This window comes from Poeciliopsis prolifica, unplaced genomic scaffold (genome assembly GCF_027474105.1).
Source record: "Poeciliopsis prolifica strain line A6 unplaced genomic scaffold, Auburn_PproV2 SCAFFOLD063, whole genome shotgun sequence".
Lineage (NCBI taxonomy): Eukaryota > Metazoa > Chordata > Actinopteri > Cyprinodontiformes > Poeciliidae > Poeciliopsis > Poeciliopsis prolifica.
In genome coordinates, this window is record NW_026562438.1 from 2,220,001 (window position 1) to 2,241,385 (window position 21,385).

The window sequence follows — 21,385 nt, forward strand, 5'->3', positions numbered from 1 at the left end:
AAACCGAACTGAATTAAACCGAACCGAACTGAACTAAACCGAACCGAACTTAACCGAACTGAACTAAACCGAACTGAATTAAACCGAACCGAACTGAACTAAACCGAACCGAACTTAACCGAACTGAACTAAACCGAACCGAACTTAACCGAACTTAACCGAACTGAACTAAGCCAAACCGAACTAAACCGAACTGAACTAAACCGAGCCGGACTTAACCGAATCGAACTAAACCGAACCGAACTAAACCGAACCAAACTGAACTAAGCCAAACCGAACTGAACTAAACCGAACTGAACTAAACCGAACCAAACCGAACTGAACCAAACAGAACCGAACTGAACTAAGCCAAACCGAACTAAACCGAACTGAACTAAACCGAACCAAACCGAACTGAACCAAACAGAACCAAACTGAACTAAGCCGAACCGAACTTAACCGAACTGAATTAAACCGAACCGAACTGAACTAAACCGAACCAAACCGAACTGAACCAAACAGAACTAAACTGAACTAAGCCAAACCGAACTTACCGAACTGAACTAAACCGAACCGAACTTAACCGAACTTAACCGAACTGAACTAAGCCAAACCGAACTAAACCGAACTGAACTAAACCGAGCCGGACTTAACCGAATCGAACTAAACCGAACCGAACTAAACCGAACCAAACTGAACTAAGCCAAACCGAACTGAACTAAACCGAACCGAACTAAACCGAACTGAACTAAACCGAACCAAACCGAACTGAACCAAACAGAACCGAACTGAACTAAGCCAAACCGAACTAAACCGAACTGAACTAAACCGAACCGGACTTAACCGAATCGAACTAAACCGAACCAAACTGAACTAAACCGAACCGAACTTAACCGAACTGAACTAAACCGAGCCGGACTTAACCGAATCGAACTAAACTGAACCGAACTGAACTAAACCGAGCCGGACTTAACCGAATCGAACTAAACTGAACCGAACTGAACTAAACCGAACCGAACTGAACTAAACCGAACCAAACCGAACTGAACCAAACAGAACTAAACTGAACTAAGCCAAACCGAACTTAACCGAACTGAACTAAACCGAACCGAACTTAACCGAACTTAACCGAACTGAACTAAGCCAAACCGAACTAAACCGAACTGAACTAAACCGAGCCGGACTTAACCGAATCGAACTAAACCGAACCGAACTAAACCGAACCAACTGAACTAAGCCAAACCGAACTGAACTAAACCGAACCGAACTAAACCGAACTGAACTAAACCGAACCAAACCGAACTGAACCAAACCGAACTGAACTAAGCCAAACCGAACTAAACCGAACTGAACTAAACCGAACCGGACTTAACCGAATCGAACTAAACCGAACCAAACTGAACTAAACCGAACCGAACTTAACCGAACTGAACTAAACCGAGCCGGACTTAACCGAATCGAACTAAACTGAACCGAACTGAATTAAACCGAACCGAACTGAACTAAACCGAACTGAACCAAACAGAACCAAACTGAACTAAGCCAAACCAAACTTAACCGAACTGAACTAAACCGAACCGAACTTAACCGAACTGAACTAAGCCAAACCGAACTAAACCGAACTGAACTAAACCGAGCCGGACTTAACCGAATCGAACTAAACCGAACCGAACTAAACCGAACCAAACTGAACTAAGCCAAACCGAACTGAACTAAACCGAACCGAACTAAACCGAACTGAACTAAACCGAGCCGGACTTAACCGAATCGAACTAAACTAAACCGAACCGAACTAAACCGAACCAAACTGAACTAAGCCAAACCGAACTGAACTAAACCGAACCGAACTAAACCGAACTGAACTAAACCGAGCAGGACTTAACCGAATCGAACTAAACTAAACCGAACCGAACTAAACCGAACCAAACTGAACTAAGCCAAACCGAACTGAACTAAACCGAACCGAACTAAACCGAACTGAACTAAACCGAGCCGGACTTAACCAAATCGAACTAAACTGAACCGAACTGAACTAAACCGAACCGAACTTAACCGAACTGAATTAAACCGAACCGAATTGAACTAAACCGAACTGAACCAAACAGAACCAAACTGAACTAAGCCAAACCGAACTTAACCGAACTTAACTAAACCGAACCGAACTTAACCGAACTGAACTAAGCCAAACCGAACTAAACCGAACTGAACTAAACCGAGCCGGACTTAACCGAATCGAACTAAACCGAACCGAACTAAACCGAACCAAACTGAACTAAGCCAAACCGAACTGAACTAAACCGAACCGAACTAAACCGAACTGAACTAAACCAAGCCGGACTTAACCGAATCGAACTAACTGAACCGAACTGAACTAAACCGAACCGAACTGAACTAAGCCAAACCGAACTAAACCGAACTGAACTAAACCGAACCGAACTGAACTAAGCCAAACCGAACTGAACCGAACTGAACTAAACCGAACTGAACTAAAGCGAATCGAACTAAACTGAACCGAACTGAACTAAACCGAACTGAACTAAAGCGAATCGAACTAAACTGAACCGAACTGAACTAAACCGAACCGAACCGAACTAAACCGAACCAAACTGAACTAAACCGAACCAAACCGAACTGAACCAAACAGAACCAAACTGAACTAAGCCAAACCGAACTGAACCGAACCGAACTAACCGAACTGAACTAAACCGAGCCGGACTTAACCGAATCGAACTAAATGAAACAAACTGAACCGAACTGAACTAAACCGAACTGAACTAAACTGAATTAACCGAACCGAACTGAACTAAACCGAACCAAACTGAACTGAACTAAACCGAACTGAACTAAAGCGAATCGAACTAAACTGAACCGAACTGAACTAAACCGAACCGAACTGAACTAAACCGAGCCGGACTAAACTGAACCGAACTGAACTAAACCGAACCGAACTGAACTAAACCGAACCGAACTGAACTAACCGAACCAAACTGAACTAAACTGAACCAAACCGAACTGAACCAAACAGAAAAACTGAACTAAGCCAAACCGAACTGAACCGAACCGTACTAAACCGAACTGAACTAAACCGAGCCGGACTTAACCGAATCGAACTAAATGAAACGAACTGAACCGAACTGAACTAAACCGAACCGAACTAAACCGAACTGAACTAAACCGAATCGAACTAAACTGAACCGAACTGAACTAAACCGAACCGAACTAAACCGAACTGAACTAAACCGAATCGAACTAAACTGAACCGAACTGAACTAAACCGAACCGAACTGAACTAAACCGAACCGAACTGAACTAAACCGAACCGAACTAAACCGAACTGAACTAAACCGAATCGAACTAAACTGAACCAAACTGAACTAAACCGAACGAACTGAACTAAACCGAGCCGGACTTAACCGAATCGAACTAAACTAAACCGAACAGAACTAAACTGAATTAACCGAACCGAACTGAACTAAACCGAACCAAACTGAACTGAACTAAGCCGAAACTGAACTGAACCGAATTGAACTGTTCCATATTGAAGGAAACTCACCTATGATCCAGTCAGTGAGGGCATCCATCTTGTCACTCAGATGATATTTATCTGAGTATCGCTCCACATCTGACAGGAAGTAGAGAGAGATTTTCAGAATAAGAGCACAGCTTGGTGAGTCAGCTGCTGATTTCTGATTGGTGGGTTCAGACCTCTGTGGGCGGCGGCCGGCTGGATGAAACATGGCTGACTCCTCATGGCCGCCCTGAAGTCCTGCTTCAGCGCCATCAGGTACTCTGACTCCTCCCCGCCTGCCAGGGGGAGGGGCTTCTGCTCCATTGCCTGGGAAACCGCACAGAATCAACTACAGCTCCCAGAGTGCACTGCTGCCCTCATTCTGGTTCGTTTGGAGTCGGACCCGTCCAACAGAACCAGAACTACTTGAGGACTGGAGCCAGGTGAGAGGAAAGGGGGCGGAGCTTACTGGGAACACAGGTGTGGGTTGCTGCACGGCTGGAGGCAGAGAGTCGCCTCTGCTGGTTCCGACCGGGTCCAAACCCAGAGTTCTCTGCGTCCGCGTCCGCGACCCGCCATCACCACCCAGACTGCCGGATCAGAACCAGAACCTGGACCGGGAGAATCTGGATCCTGAAAACACAGAGAGACAGCGCATCAGTACCAGGTTCTGACCCGACATGGATCCAATACGAACACACAGACTGGTCCAATCAGAACCGATTCTAGACCCAGACCTGAAACGAAATCGACCTGGAAGATTTTCACTTCCTTCAGTCCTAAAATCCTCTATGAACTGGACCAGTACCAATCAGAACTGTGAGGACCCACTCCCAACTGGGTCAGAAATTCATCCGGAACCAGCAGCTCGTGATGGACAGAGATCCGATTTTCTTGAGCCAGAACCAGAAAGGTTCTGTTCATATAAAACAACCAACTTCATATGACCTGCTGACTCGGTTCTGACCCATATTCTGATCTTTTGTCAGATGTATTTTTGAAAACGGGTAAAAAATAACTATCTTTCCATTTTTTAAATGTTTAAATAACATAAAATGAAATAAAACAAATTTTTGGACCATCTTACTGGTCCAGCACCAGAACCTGACACTTCTGGTTCTGGACCATCTTCTTCCAGTTTTTAAGTGTTGCTGCTCCCAGATGATTAAATATCAAATCTACTATTTATTTGTTGTTCACTTTTAAAACTCCTTAGACAGATTTTCATTGAGATTTTTGCTTTATTGCTTCTGTTGTTTTCATTTTAAATGGAAACCGAAATGAATAAAGTTAGAGGCCACGCCCCCAACCCACACCTGGCGGAGGCCACGCCCCTACAGCGTGCCCAAGTGCTGTAGAACCAGAGCCCTCAGGTTCTGCAGGCCCGGTTCTGATGCCTGGCGGCATTGGGGGGCATTACTGCCCACAGAGTCAGCCGTGTCTAAAGCTTTGTTGTTTTTACCTTAAAGTGGTTGACTCTCTGTTATATCGGTTTGATACAGGAGCCAGCGGCTTACGCATTTCCCATATCGGTGCCTTCTGTCACTTTTTTCAGCTGTTAAAACTTTAATTTATTTACATGTCGCATCATGTTTTTCCGAGCCACCTTTAAACGCAACAGGAGCGCTGTTGTGCAGAGCTACAACAGCATCAGGTGTGTTAGAATCATGGCAGCAAAACGCAAAGAACTTAGCACAGTTTTCCCCAAACTAACCGACTGAGTTTAGTAAAGCTGTTGGATGCAGATAATGTTAGCTAAAAGATGTCAAGATAATGTTAGCTAAAAGATGACTAGATAATGTTAGCTAAAAGATGACTAGCTAATGTTAGCTAAAAGATGACTAGATAATGTTAGCTAAAAGATGACTAGATAATGTTAGCTAAAAGATGACTAGATAATGTTAGCTAAAAGATGTCAAGATAATGTTAGCTAAAGATGACTAGATAATGTTAGCTAAAAGATGCCTAGATAATGTTAGCTAAAAGATGACTAGCTAATGTTAGCTAAAAGATGCCTAGATAATGTTAGCTAAAAGATGACAAGCTAATGTTAGCTAAAAGATGACTAGATAATGTTAGCTAAAAGATGACTAGATAATGTTAGCTAAAAATGACTAGCTAATGTTAGCTAAAAGATGCCTAGATAATGTTAGCTAAAAGATGACTAGCTAATGTTAGCTAAAAGATGACTAGATAATGTTAGCTAAAAGATGACTAGATAATGTTAGCTAAAAGATGTCAAGATAATGTTAGCTAAAAGATGACTAGATAATGTTAGCTAAAAGATGACTAGCTAATGTTAGCTAAAAGATGCCTAGATAATGTTAGCTAATAGATGACTAGCTAATGTTAGCTAAAAGATGTCTAGATAATGTTAGCTAAAAGATGAATAGCTAATGCTAGTTAAAAGATGCCTAGATAATGTAAGCTAAAAGATGACTAGATAATGTTAGCTAAAGATGTCTAGATAATGTTAGCTAAAATATGAGTAATAATGTAGCTAAAAGATGACTAGATAATGTTAGCTAAAAGATTACTAGCTAATGTTAGCTAAAAGATGCCTAGATAATGTTAGCTAAAAGAATACTAGATAATGTTAGCTAAAAGATGCCTAAATAATGTTAGCTAAAGGATGTCTAGCTAATGTTAGCTAAAAGATGTCTAGCTAATGTTAGCTAAAAGATGTCTAGCTAATGTTAGCTAAGAGATGACTAGATAATGTTAGCTAAAAGATGACTAGATAATGTTAGCTAAAAGATGTCTAAATAATGTTAGCTAAAAGATGTCTAAATAATGTTAGCTAAAAGATGCCTAAATAATGTTAGCTAAAGGATGTCTAGCTAATGTTAGCTAAAGGATGTCTAGCTAATGTTAGCTAAAAGATGTCTAGCTAATGTTAGCTAAAAGATGTCTAGCTAATGTTAGCTAAGAGATGACTAGATAATGTTAGCTAAAAGAATACTAGATAATGTTAGCTAAAAGATGCCTAAATAATGTTAGCTAAAGGATGTCTAGCTAATGTTAGCTAAAGATGTCTAGCTAATGTTAGCTAAGAGATGACTAGATAATGTTAGCTAAAAGAATACTAGATAATGTTTAGCTAAAAGATGCCTAAATAATGTTAGCTAAAAGATGACTAGCTAATGTTAGCTAAAGATGTCTAGCTAATGTTAGCTAAGAGATGACTAGGTAACACCAGAACAGCACCTTTAGCTTGTTAACTAGCAGCCTGTAGGCTACTGGTGTTTATGTTCATGAAGTGAGGAGTGCTGGTTACATTCACTTGAGTAACTTTTTTGGAAAAAAGGTTCATATCAGAGTAGTTTTATATGCCTACCGGTCTGCGTATCGATTTATGAATGTGTGTGTGAATGGGTGAATGTGACTCCAGTGTAAAGCGCTTTGAGTGGTCAAAATGACTGGAAACGCGCTATATATGTTCAGTCCATTTACCATTTTACTGCTCTGTGCCTTTTTCTTTTACTTGAATAATATTATTGTTGCCAAGGAGATTCTTTTTGTCTCCCCAAAATTAGCCGATGCCCCAACCCCAGGGCAACAGGCATTCTGTTTACCTGGGCTACCCGTCAATCCGTCCAACCTTGTACTAATGCGCACATCGATGCTACGTCACATTCTGCTTCCTGTGTTTTATTACATCTCAGATTACTGTAAGTTTTTTTTAATTTTATACCAGGCTTTCATTAAGCTGCTGTATTACTTCATGTTTTTACTTGAAATGCCAACAGCTTGTAAATATATTTATAAATGGCTTCAGTTTTCTGTCTGTAAAGTCGTCACTGTAACTGTAAATTGTTTTCTGTGGGCTGTTTTGTCCCTAAATTGTATATTTTAGTTTAATTACACTCTTTTATTGCTAAACTCTGCTAAATAGATGTTAGCAATACTATGTAGGATTGACGCTGTAAGCCTGTAATATCAGTGTATATTAATCATATCCCATCATTTCAGTGATCTGTGCAGTCATACATCCTATAAATGTGCTGATCTGCTGTCTGTTTAATTTAATTCCAATAAAACCTGTTTCCATCTGATCCTGTTCTATTTTAACAAACGCCTCTGTATCTCAGATATTAACAGGTAGATATGATGGAAAGGATCAGCTGCATCTGCAGCTTTTCATTTCAAACGGTAGGACATTCAGATCTGCTTCTGGTTTCATCATCATATAATGGTTCAATGCTAAGCTAACCATAACTGCTAAGCTTCCACTTCAGTCACTAAATAATCCAATTATTGAACATTAACAAGCCGCTGTAGTTTGTAACATGGCAGCAGTTTTTGGACGGGTAGCACCGACAGATAGACCTGGCTGTCTATATGATGCGGGAGAAAAAATCTGACGGCGTAGCTGTGTTTAGTCAGAACACCGGTTCTGATCTATTTGGACCGGAGGAACAGAGCGGGACCCTGATCCAAACTGGAGAGCTCCGGAACTGATCATGAACTGGATCTCCGGATCAGAACCTCCGAACCTTTTAAATAAAACTCCAAAAGAAGTTCTGATGTTAGAATTTGAGCAGAACCTCAGTCTGAACTCTGATGGTTCGGTTTCGGTCTGTTCTGACCTTTCTGGTTCCGGTTCTAACGGTCCGCTTCCTGCAGCCGAACCTCCATCAGCTTGACCAGAACCTCTCTGAAAAGAACCCGTCCTGTTTCAGATCCACTTCCTGTTTACGTCCCGCCACACTTCTTCTTCTGCTGCTGCAGCCAGATCGGCTTTCTGCCGCCACCCAGCGGCATGCGGGCGCTCTACACTTCCTTTATGTTTCAGAACCAGAACCAGCGTTATTGGCCCGTTAGTTCTGTGAGATCTCCACATAGAGATCGGGTTTGGGTTTGAACTGGTTCTGATGCTGCAGTTCAAACCGAATCGGTTCCGCGGGTCCAAGCTGGGAGGGCTTCACTGCTTCCTCAGAACCTAAACAGAACCAGCAGCTAAATGGATCCGACTTAAATAAGTAGAGTTTTCTCCTGCTTGGATCAGCAGAACCGGGCTGAAACAGAACTTCTGGACTGAGAGGACATTGAAGGATTGGTTCTGGTGGACTGGTTCTGATCAGCTTCAGATCCAGTTTGAACCAGAACTTTTCTAGAATCTAAAGAATCTGGCAGATTGGACTTGCTGATGATCAGAACCAGTGAAACGAGTCAGAACCTCAGTGTAGTTTCTGGTTCCGTCGTTCTGATGCCATAAAATATAAACTCCTCTTCCTCTCCCTTGTCCCTTCTGTCTGACCTTTAACCCCTCCTCCCTCTCTGGCCCCTCCCACATCAGCCAGGCGTCTCTGGGGTCTGGTTCAGTTGGATCCCGACTTCAGACGGAGCAGCAGCAAGAAGGCTCTGCAGCATAACTGGGTCAAAGCCAGAGGAGAACCGGGTCAGAACCGGGTCCTGTAGCAGAGAAGAGAAGAACCAGAAGACGACGCTGCGCAGCCTGATGATGAAGATGTTGATGATGCTGCTGGGAATCTGCTGCTCAGGTCAGACTCTGTTTCAGAACCAAAGGTTCTGTTCACCGACCAGACACCAACAGAACTCTGAGGTTCTGGATCTGATTCGTCTTCTGGTTTACATTCTGTCCTCTTCATCATTTCCTGCTTTCTCCTCCTCTTCTTCAGTAAAGTTTCCAGGTTTACGTTTCTTCCTGTTTGTTCTGAGGCTTTTCTGCTTCAGCCAATCAGAGCAGCTCTTTTTCTATCTAACCAATAAAAACACAGCAGTGTGGTTTAATGAAAATCAGTTTAAAAGCTGCTGATGCTTAAATCTGATCGGATCAGAACCAGAACCATCATCATCATCAACATTGTTCCTCTCTCTTCATCCTCCCTCCATCATTTGCTCCTTTTCTCTTTGTTTTCTTTTGTCTTCACTCCAGTTTTTTACTTTCAGGCTCCCAGTTTGATCTGCAGCTGGTCAAACTGGGAGGAACTGGTTGAGTCTGAAGCAGATTCCTCAGGCCTCCTGCCTGCATGTTTCCCTTCTGCCACACCTGGAGGTGATCAGTGAGTTTCTGCAGCTCTTGGTGGTCATGTGATCATTTGGATCAGTGGTTCTGGAATAGAGGCTCATCTGAGGAGTGGGCTAAAGGAACCCAGGTTGACCTGACCCGGGTGACTCACCTGAACAGGAAGTGACCCGTTCAGCAGCAGACTGAAGGACATCTGTCCAAGGGGGATGAGGGAGACTGTCTGGTTCTCAGGGTGCTGAAGGATTTACCCCTGGGGGGGTAATTGTTGGAGCCGTGAAGTTCACGTTCAGAGTCGGGGGCGGGGCCTGTAGGGGCGGTCTCATGACCTCCTGACCTCTGGGCCTGTCTGCTGCTCAGGGATGGGGGGATGTGTAGAAAGAGCCCCCATGATGAGCCCCTCCCCCTCAGGGAGGGGGGTGATGATGATGATGCTGGACCTTCGGTTCAACGAAGCGCCGCCAGGCCGCCGCCTTCGCCGCCGGGCCGCCGCCTTCGCCGCCGGGCCGCCGCCTTCGCCGCCGGGCCCAGCATGTCTTCGTCAACCACAGATGGGAGGGAAAAATCACACAGATCTTAATATTTTCATTTATTTACGGCTCATGGAAACAATCACTTTTAATTTTCGTTGTATTAGAAATAATTTAACCTTTAGAAATTTCTCAGTTATGCTTTGATCAATAAAACAGTTTTTAAAAGAGCTTGAAATGTTTTGGGTAAAAACTTCAATCATTTCTTCATTGCCTGATTCTTCAGAAAAATGAACAAAAACATCAAGAAAATCAACTCCATCGCTCTGGCAACACCACAGCGCAAACAGCAGCCGGTCTGGGGTTGTTTGGTTCGATTCCACATAGAAAAACATGTTGCCATGTTTTCAGGGTTTTATTCTGCAGCAACGTTTTGTGTTTCTATCAGTGTTTCTGTTATTATCTGGTTCTGGTTCTGGTTCTGGACCAGAATGACCTGGAGGTTCTGGTGGTCTGACAGCTGCAGTGGGGTGCAGGGGATCGCGTCTGGTCCGGTTTGTTGTTCTGATTGTTTTCATTCATGCTGGGGGTCAGAGGTCACTCAACTGGGGGCGGGGGTGGGGAGGCAGACTGCAGCTGAGTTCAAGTGCAGCTTCACAGACCGACCAATCGGATCCTCCGATCATCTGCAAGAACTTTATGAAAGTAATTTCAGTTCATTCACTCATTCATTGACTCATTGATTAATTGATTCATTGACTCATTGATTCATTGATTCATTGACTCATTGATTCATTGACTCATTGACTCATTGATTCATTGACTCATTGACTCATTGACTCATTGACTCATTGACTCATTGATTCATTGACTCATTGATTCATTGGTTCATTGATTCATTGACTCATTGATTCATTGACTCATTGACTCATTGACTCATTGACTCATTGATTCATTGACTCATTGACTCATTGATTCATTGACTCATTGACTCATTGACTCATTGACTCATTGATTCATTGACTCATTGACTCATTGATTCATTGACTCATTGACTCATTGATTCATTGACTCATTGACTCATTGATTCATTGACTCATTGACTCATTGATTCATTGACTCATTGACTCATTGACTCATTGACTCATTGACTCATTGATTCATTGACTCATTGATTCATTGGTTCATTGATTCATTGACTCATTGATTCATTGATTCATTGATTCATTGACTCATTGACTCATTGACTCATTGATTCATTGATTCATTGATTCATTGACTCATTGACTCATTGATTCATTGATTCATTGACTCATTGATTCATTGACTCATTGACTCATTGATTCATTGATTCATTGACTCATTGGTTCCAGTTGATCGGTTATCAATGCAGTGAGTTCAGCTACTTATTATGATCAGTTTAGATGTTTCTAAAGAAACCAGCAAAGCATCATTGACTGGACTGATCCGGTTCAGAACCTGGTTCCGCCCAGTCAGGTCCGGTCAGCTTCGGTTCGGTTCTGCCTCCTCGAGCCACTCTGGGTGGCTAAACGAGACCATCGGTTCTGGTTCGGTTCAGTTTGAAGAACCGTAACGAAACTCAAAACACCACAGAGTCGGAGTCCGGTCCTGGAGGTCCGCCGTCTGTGAGCCTCGGCTTGCAGCACAGAATGATGAGCTCATTAAGGTTCTGGAGATCCGATCACTGGATCAGCTCATGAAGCCATTTTATTCTAGGGTTTTGTACCTGTGGCTCATGTAAAAACTGCAGGACCAATCAAACGCCGCTTTGAAGTGGCTCAGCCAATGAGATTGCGGACATTCAGTCACCTTTAATAACGACCTCACAGGTGGAGCTGGTCAATGACGTCAGGACTAACGCTGCGTTCACACCAAACGCTTCAGGTCTGACGCTTGTTAGGATGAGTGAGAAAACCAGGCTGCAGCTAACAGGAAGGCCAGGAAAACCTGCAGCTAACAGGAAGGCCGACAGACCGCTGGCAGCCTCAGACCTTATATGGAAATGGGACCGTTGCACTCCGAAGTGAAGGGGGCGCCATTTCTACTTCATCCTCGGTTTCATGGTTTAATTTTCTCTTGAAATCTGTGATATATTTTCACCTTTATGAAGGATTTTTACTCTCAGCAGGAATTTGATCTTCTCTCTATTATTTACTTAGTGCAGCTCACAGTTTTAACAGATTCTGTAGCTTCCTGTGTTCTTCTAAATCTGCTCCTCAGTCGCATCTTTTGGGTCTGATGCTGCCTCTAGAGGCGTGGGGTGGTAGCACAACTAATATCATTACATTACTAAATCAGAATAGCACAAAATCTTTATTATTTATTATTAATTCTGGCATTACTGGAACTGTAAAAGATCAATTATCTTATAAAACACCTTTTTTCCATTCTCAAGGCAATAGAGATAATTAAATGACATAAACAAAACCTGAAAGTGATTCCAGTTTCTCTCGATGACCACCTGTTGAAACTGACGCAAGTTTTAAATTCCTGCTGTCGTTCCTGGACATTCAGCTCAACTTTGCTGAAAACACTTCCTGTATCTTGAAGGACTTTCTCAGAGACGCCATCTTTAAGAGGATCTAGTGATCTCAGGGTTACCCAACTAGAGCTTGTTGAGCTAAAACGTTAAAACTTATAAAAATATATCACAGATTTCAAGGAAAATAGAAACGGAGGATAATACAGGAAGCACTTCCGGAGTGCATTTCCATATAAGGTCTGATGCTGCCAGCGGTCCTCCGCCCTTCCTGTTAGCTGCAGCAGAACTTGGACTGTGGTTGATGAAATTTAGAGAGCAGCACCAAAATTTGTGTTTGTCTTTTCTACTGACGCGCAGCAGTAGCTCCGCCCTCTGCCGATTTCAGGAGTTTGATTTTAACCCAGAGTTCTGCCTGCAGGCGCGACCGGAGGAACGCTGACTATTATCATCATCATCGTCACCTTCATCATCACCTTCATCAGTCTCCATGGTTCTCATTCCTCAGTAGAGCCTGCAGTGAGTTGAACTGTGCCCTGAGTTTTGCCTACAGGCAGACCTTACTGTCACCGTGTGCCCCAGCTGAGGCCCCGCCCCTCTCCTACCTGCCCTCCAGGTGTGCTGGGAGCCTCGGAGCTCGCCTTCCTGATGGAGCCCAGAGATGTGATCGCTGTCAGGGACCGCCCCCTGATGCTGCACTGCCAGGTAGAAGGGGAGGGGCCCGTCAGCATCACCTGGAGGCGTAACGGCGTTCCCATTGCAACTGGCGACAGGGTGGCGGTGCTGGCCAACGGCACGCTGCTCATCAAGAACTTCTCCAAGAGGCGAGAGAGCAACGAGTCGGACGCTGGCGAGTACGACTGGCGGCGCGAAGAATCGCTACGGGTTGCTGACAGCCGCAAGCGCGGGCGCGCTGGCCTGTGAGTCACACCTGCACCATGTGACATCATCCCCCACCTGCAGCACTCCTGAACTGACCTGTCTCCATCCTGCAGCGCTCCCAAAGTTCCTGTCCCACCCACAGTCTCTGGCGGTGGACGAAGGGGTGTGGCCAGACTCAGCTGCCAGGTGAACGGGATTCCTGAGGCAAACATCACCTGGCAGAAGGACGGCCTCCCTCTGAGCGCCGCTGACCCCAGGTGACCCTCCTCACCTGCAGCTCCTGCCCGGCAAGCTTCCAGAGCCGCGTCCTCACGTCTCTCCCGGCTGTCTGCAGGTACACTCTGCTCCCCAACGGCGTCCTGCAGGTGACCGCCGTCCAGCGCTCCGACGGCGGCCTGTTCCGCTGCGTCGCCTCCAACATCGCCAACACGCGCTACAGCCAGGAGGCCCGGCTGTCCGTCACCGGTAAGGGAACCGGCCGAGGCCCGAACGGAACAAACCTGATCGGTGGTTCTGAGGTCTGGGCCGTTTCACTGAAGGTTCTGGTTCTGTGGGTCCAGTTGCAGGGTCCAGAACCTACAAGGAGCCCGTCATCCTCTCTGGACCTCAGAACCTCACCATCAACATCCACCAAACCGCCATCTTGGAATGCATCGCAACAGGAAACCCACGCCCCATTGTGTCCTGGAGCCGCCTTGGTAACGCTACCATCAGCTGTCTGCCTGTCCTCACCTGTCCTCACCTGTCCTCACCTGTCCTGTCCTCCGCCACCAGACGGCCGGTCCATCGGCGTGGAGGGCGTCCAGGTCCTGGGGACGGGGAACCTGATGATCTCGGATGCGTCTCTGCAGCACTCCGGGGTCTACGTCTGCTCCGCCAACCGGCCCGGCAGTCGGTCCAGAAGAACTGCGCTGGGACGCCTGGTGGTCCAAGGTAAACCGGAGCAGATTTGATGTGTCGCACCTTTAAGCAGCAAAGCATCTCAAAGAGCTTTACAGCATGAAAACATAAAGTCATGCATCATAGAATCAATAATCAAGTCAAGTGTCATCAATAAGTCGTCAATAAATTGATTCCATTTCAAATAAAACCAACCAGCTGCTTTCAGTCAGTCAGATTTAAAGGAAGTCAGGGTTTCTGCTGTTTTACAGTTTTCTGGAAGTTTGTTCCAGATTTGTGGTGCATAGATGCTGAAAGCTGTTTCTCCTCGTTTGGTTCTGGTTCTGGATGCAGATCAGAACCAGAACCAGAACCCGATGGTCTTTCATGTATAGTGTTGCCGAGCCGAATGTAGAACTGGGTCGATGTGCTCCGTCCTCCTGGTTCCGGTCGGAACTCCAGCACAGCATTCTGGGCAAAGAAACGACTCTGGACCTCTGGCCTGACAGACGAACCCGGCCGATCCAGAACCAATCGGATCAGACAGATTCTGAATCAGTTCATGGTTTTCAGTTCTTTGTTACAATCAGTTCCTCTCTGAGAAAGAGGAGCGTAGCAGCATGACTACAGCGAGCGCTCCGATGACCCCGGATGACCCCGGATGACCCCGGCCAGCCTGGCAGCTTTAACGCAGGAAAAGGTTAATCTGTTGGATCCAGCAGAACCAGCAGGCTGCTACCATAGGGTTCTGGTTCTAGTCCAGATGAAGATCGCTTAGCTTCCTTCAGCCTGAGGTTGGGGGGGCTGTGGGGTCAGAGGTCAGGCCATTAGCATGTTGATTAGCATGAGAAGAGACACGGCGCACAATGAGAATCTGGTTCCCACAGCAGCGCCGTCTGTCCCGACAGAACCCGACCCGACCCGCCCTGCCACTGAGCAGAACTTCTGATGGACCCGTTTATCCCGGTTCTGTTGGGCTGCAGTAGAACCTCTGATCTGCAGAGTCAGTACCAGCCGACCCATCTGGGTCAGAACCACGTTCTGTTAGTCACAGAACCCGGTCAATTCTCTGAGGCGGTCCAAACAAATGAGGAAGATGAATAATGCAGCATCTGGACCAGAACCAGAACCTGGACGAAACTGGACCAGTTCTCCCAGTTTAGGTCTTTGAAATTTATCTGAATCATCTTCATCCCTATGTGTGTGTGTGTGTGTGTGTGTGTGTGTGTGTGTGTGTGTGTGTGTGTGTGTGTGTGTGCGTGTGTGTGTGTGCATGTGTGTGTGTGCATGCGTGTGTGCGTGCGTGTGTGTGTGTGCGTGTGTGTGTGTGTGTGTGCGTGTGTGTGTGTGTGTGCGTGTGTGTGTGTGTGTGTGTGCGTGTGTGTGTGTGTGTGCGCGTGTGTGTGCATGCGTGTGTGTGTGTGCATGCGTGTGTGTGTGTGTGTGTGTGTGTGTGTGTGTGTGTGCGTGTGTGTGTGTGTGTGTGCATGCGTGTGTGCGTGCGTGTGTGTGTGCGTGTGTGTGCATGCGTGTGTGCGTGTGTGCGTGTGTGCGTGCACCTCCACACTTCATAGATCATCTTTATTTCTCTCCCAGTAAAAACACCACACACACACAATCTGCCCTTTGACCCCTGACCCCGCCCACTCCCCTTTCTTTGCATTTAAAGCCAAAGGGGCGGGGCTTCGGGAGCTGTGAGTGGGGTTTTCAGGTTACCGTGACGACAGGCGGCCAGAGCCGAGACAGCACCTGTCTGTCTGTGGGGGTGCAGGGGTCAAAGGTCAAAGTGGAGTTTAAACACCAACACAAAGAAGTTCAAGTTCAGAAAGAGAGATGAGTTCACTGACGGGACGACAGCGTGGGAAATCCCAGAGAGCGGCCCCCTGCTGGAGCAAAGAGGCGACTGCAGCTGCTGCTGCTCTTCATCATCATCATCATCATCATCATCATCATCATCATCATCATCAGGACCATCAGCCCAGAAAGACACTTTGTTTATTGCATCGCTACGGCAACCTTCCCCAGTGGTGTTGTCCCAACACGTTGCAGCTCTGGAGAAACTCCTGGATCACAATCCTCTCCAAGCTGCAGGGACCCTGATTCCAGCATACTTTTTCCTTCCACCTGATTTTCCTGCCATGCAGAAGGTTACTAATTAATCCAATATTCTCACGTTACTAATACTATTTAGTTTTTTTTTTTCATCACAAATTTCACACAGTTTGAATGAATCCTGAAGTTTCAGTGAGTGGCTCTTCCTGCTGCCGCGCCCCCTGCTGGCGGCTTCCTGCTAACCTGCCGTGTCGCCTGCAGCTCCTCCAGAGTTCGTTCAGTGGCCGCAGTCTGTCTCCCGGCCACCAGGGGGCAGCGCCGTCTTCAGCTGCACCGCCACCGGCGTCCCTCAGCCGCACCTCATCTGGCTGAAGAACGGCAAGCTGCTGACGCCCGGCGCCAACGTCAAGCTCACCAACGGCAACACGTAAGGCTGCCGGAACCGGGCCGGAACCGGGTCTGGAACGGTTTCTGACTCCTTCGATCCCTCAACCCCCTGCAGGACGCTGGCCATCACGCGCATCTCCGCGGAGGACGAGGCCATCTACCAGTGCATCGCGGAGAGCGGCGCCGGTACCAACCAGGCCAGCGCCCGGCTGGCGGTGGCGCCGGGGCCAGCGCTGCCCGAGGCGCCCGCCGGGCTACGCGCCGCCGCCATGAGCGCCGACCGCTTGCGGCTCACCTGGGACCGGCCCGACCCGCAGGACGCCCCGCGGGTCATCGGATACGTGCTGCACATCCGGAGACTGGGAGGTAAGAGCCGGGCCGGGTCAGAACCGGGCCGGGTGGTCCGTCAAGCAGGTTCTGACTCGGCTGCGTTCCCAGAACCCGACGGCGCGGAGCTGCAGGAGGCCGTGGACCAGAACACCTTCAGCCACGACGTCCAGAACCTGGAGGCCGCCACCAGCTACCGGGTCTACCTGAAGGCGTACTCTGCTGAGGGCGGCAGCCCGCCGTCCGCCGCCGTCACCGCCACCACGCTGGGCGGAGGTACGCCACCTGGTGCACACCTGAGCCACGCGCCCTGGTCTGTGCTGCTTGACGTCACCCTCTGTCTCTTCCACAGTTCCCAGTACTCCCAGTTTCTTCACCAAGGTGCTGAACCAGACGGCCATGCAGGTGTACTGGGAGCTGCCCAGTAAGCCAGGGAAGGTGGAGGGCTTTAGGCTGCAGTACCATGGGGTCTCCAACCCCGATCTCCAGGGGCAGGAAGTCTTCCCAGGACACATCAACACTCACACCATGTCCAACCTGGGTGAGCAGCAGCTAACGCTACTGAGCCAGGTGTAGAAGTGGAGGCCCCGCCCCCTCCACCTGGCCAGGGGGCTCAGGGTAACCTCGTGTGTGTGTGTGTGTGTGTGTGTGTGTGTGTGTGTGTGTGTTTATGTGTGTGTGTGTGTATGTTTATGTGTGTGTGTGTATGTGTGTTTATGTGTGTGTGTGTTTATGTGTGTGTGTGTGTGTTTATGTGTGTGTGTGTGTGTGTTTATGTGTGTGTGTATGTGTGTTTATCTGTGTGTGTGTTTATGTGTGTGTGTGTGTTGGTGTGTGTGTGTTTATGTGTGTGTGTGTATGTGTGTGTGTGTGTGTGTGTGTGTGTGTGTGTGTGTGTATGTATGTGTGTGTGTGTGTGTGTGTGTTTATGTGTGTGTGTATGTGTGTATGTGTGTGTGTGTGTTTATGTGTGTGTATGTGTGTTTATGTGTGTGTAGAAGCGGCGGCGGTTTATGAGATCAAGCTGGTGGCGTTCAACGGGAACGGAGACAGCCCGTCCGCTCGTCGCCTGGTGTCTCTGGCAGAGGGCGGAGCCTCAGCAGCAGGTAGGCGGAGCCTCTAATGCTGGAACCAGTTTGCCCAGTTTCAAGGGGAACCTGACAGCTTTGTTGCCCCCAGATGGTCAGAGATGTAACTGCGACCAATCCGACCCGTCCATGTCGACGCTGCTGGTCGGCGTCCACAGCGGCCTGGCCTGCGTCCTCTGCTGCCTGCTCTTCATCCTGCTGGCGTACAGACGCAGGTACATCATCATCATCATCTGTCTGCTTCCTCTCTCACTATGACCTGCAACTTCCTGTTTCTGTTCAGCTTTATCTGTAGGAAGGAGAGGAGCTGGGAGACTTCAAGCACCCTGAACGGAGTTAGAGGGGCTAAAGGTCAAAGGGCAGAGATTGTTGAACTGAGTCAGGTGAGGAGAACACCTGAGCGATTAGCTTCAACTAAATCCTGCACTGGGTGGCGTCGGTGTTTCAACTCTGGCAGAAACATTAACATGCGCTGATCTTCCAGTGAGCCAATTGCTGGGTTTCAGTCATGTGATCCGATGATGCGTGATATTCAGAGAGAAGGAGCTTAGGAAATAGGAAATAGCGCCCCCTTCACTTCCGGACTGCAGTGGTCCCGTTTCCAAATAAGGTATGAGACAGTGGTCTGTCTCGCCCCTTCCTGTTTGCCGCAGCAACTCCAGGTGGACCTGAGTTCAGATGGAGGACAGGAAGTGAAAACAAAGCTAAATTCATCACAAGTAGCTAACGCCCTGAATAGGCTAAAGCAGACGAGGCATCTAGAAAAAATATGTGTATATTTAGGATATAATTCGTATTGTCTCTGAAAAAAGACTTCTCTTATAACATGGAGGTTAGCGTTAGCGTTAGCTGCAGGCCTCATATTCCACCGTGAGGCAAAAGAACGTTTCCAAAAGCCTGGAGAATAAAATCATTTAGATTCACGTTGGGTCAAATTTAAAGAAGCATTAAATGGCCGTCGACTGGTTTCTGCCGGGTGACTGATTTTAAGTAATCAGTCTATGATAACGATGCTACCGCTAACAACAAGCTAACCCTGCTTAGAAAGACGAGCATTCATATGTAAGGTCAGATATTATTTCTGCCGTGGCTTGGTTGTCCTCAGAGCGCTAACGCTGTTAGCCGCTAGCTCAGTGCCGAATCCCAGACAGAAACTAGAATGTTCATTCATGGTAAAGAAGCTAAATAAATGAAACGTAAGCTACCCAGCCACACAGACTTTGACTGTTCCCCACACGGTTCATGTCTGGGTTTCTGCAGATGGGAGCCAACAGTCGACCCACATTGGACCTGAATCCTACAACGACTCAACACCAACGTACAACTCCTGCATGAAGCGGGTTTACAGAAGCTAAATAAATGATTTAGCAGGAGATCCAGGCTCAGAGACATAACGTAGGGTTGGTTGTGCTGTGGAGGCACAACCCAGTATGGAGGCCTTCGTCCTCGACGCGCCCGTCGCGAGTTCGACTCCTTACCACGTCTTCCCCTCTCTGTCCCTGCCTTCCTGTCAGAACACCTTCACCAGCCTACTTTCAAAAAATACAGGCCACTTTTCTCCTCTTTTCATTAAGTTTTCATAATGAACTCCCTTGTGACTGAAACCTTTGAAAAGGTCACAAAACCTCATCACAAGGGCGTTAGCTACTTGTGATGAAATTGGCTTTGTTTTCACTGGAGAAATCCACTTCCTGTCCTCCATCTGCACTGGGTGCTGCATCATCTGAAACCCAGCAATAGAATTTCAGGATGACCACCATTTTCCAACATGGCTGCCATTTATTTGAGGCACTTGAAGCAGTTATTGCCATAAAATGTTTCCCATTTTCATAATTTGGATGAGCTTTCTGTCACATTTTTTTAGTCATCCAGTTTATAAAACATTAAAGTGATAAAATGCAGCAGAATCAGAAACAGAGGATATCTTAACGTTAGAGTAATGGTGGCAAACAGTCAGGTGAGATACTGTGGCTGAGTCCACAACATTTCAATTTAATAATTGTTAAATTGTTAAATTTAACAATTATTAGTGCTATCGCTGCAGCCATTAGCAAGAGAGAACAAAACATTCGTTCCACAACCGTCGCCTCTGAGCAACACACACAAAAAACATTAACATAATTCATTTACACTCACTATTTCATCAGAATGCCACATTAGCGTTAGCTTCTGCTAAGTTTTTTAATATTTTAAATGTGCTAAGTGGTTAACGTTAGCTTCTGCTGATAATTTTTGTATTTGGTGGTTTAGCATTAGCTTCAGCTATAATATGTGTTTGAGTCTACTGATGGTTCTGATGGTTCTGATGGTTCTGATCACAACCATCAGAACCATCAGAACCATCAGAACCAAGCTGATCATCACCTTTTGCTCCACCTGCAGAGATGTGACTCCGCCCCTCCTCCAGTGACCATCATGGTCGAGTCGAATCCATCTGCTGAATCTGGAACCGGATAACGCCCCCTCCCTCTGCCCCCCCTCCTTCTGACCCCCCTCCTTCTGACCCCTCCCTCTGCCCCCCCTCTCCCTCTGCCCCCTCTCCCTCTGCCCCCCCTCCTTCTGCCCCCCCCTCCCTCTGCCCCCCCTCTCCCTCTGCCCCCCCTCCTTCTGCCCCCCTCTCCCTCTGCCCCCCCTCTCCCTCTGCCCCCCCTCCTTCTGCCCCCCCCTCCTTCTGACCCCTCCTTCTGCCCCCCTCCTTCTGACCCCCTCTCCCTCTGCCCCCCTCTCCCTCTGACCCCCCTCTCCCTCTGCCCCTCCTTCTGACCCCTCCCTCTGACCCCCCTCTCCCTCTCCCCCCTCCTTCTGACCCCTCCCTCTGCCCCCCCTCTCCCTCTGCCCCCTCCTTCTGACCCCCCTCCCTCTGCCCCCCTCTCCCTCTGCCCCCCCTCCTTCTGACCCCTCCCTCTGCCCCCCTCCCTCTGCCCCCTCCGTCTGACCCCTGACCCCCCCCCTCCCTCCCCCACAGCCTCATCCGCCTCCAGAGGATGAAGCTGCAGAGACTGACCTCTGCTCTGTCCACTTCCTCTCCCACATTGAGCCAAAGCTGAGCCCCTCTGACCTGGTACCATGATGACCCGGTCACATTGACCTTGACCCCTGACCTGGACCGTCCTCTGTGGAATCAGAGTCACTTCCTGCTCAAACCAAAACTTTTTTTCTTTAATTTGGTGTCGTTTCCGTTGATCACCAACTGTGCCGAGTTCCCGCCGGTCCGACCAGAACCGGGCCTCAGAACCACCTGAGCAGGTAGCGGACCTGCCGGGCCTCTGGGGCCAGAACCAAAGGGATTACCACGTTCTGGCCAGCAGGTGGCAACAGAGTTCT

The 21,385-nt window shown here is 47.5% G+C and overlaps 1 protein-coding gene and 1 pseudogene across 1 annotated transcript in view; one reads left to right on the forward strand and one right to left on the reverse strand.

Annotated features, from left to right (window-relative positions):
- LOC129351014 (DNA-directed RNA polymerase III subunit RPC7-like) overlaps positions 1-4,066 on the reverse strand; it is a 6,193-nt gene extending 2,127 nt beyond the window's left edge. The window contains 4 exon segments of the mRNA XM_055019778.1: positions 3,533-3,601; positions 3,685-3,814; positions 3,957-4,043; positions 4,046-4,066. Of these exon segments, the coding sequence (XP_054875753.1) occupies positions 3,533-3,601; positions 3,685-3,814; positions 3,957-4,043; positions 4,046-4,066 (307 nt within the window).
- A 4,767-nt stretch (positions 4,067-8,833) lies between these two features.
- On the forward strand, positions 8,834-20,539 carry LOC129380047 (immunoglobulin superfamily DCC subclass member 3-like; annotated as a pseudogene).
- The last annotated feature ends 846 nt before the right edge of the window (positions 20,540-21,385 follow it).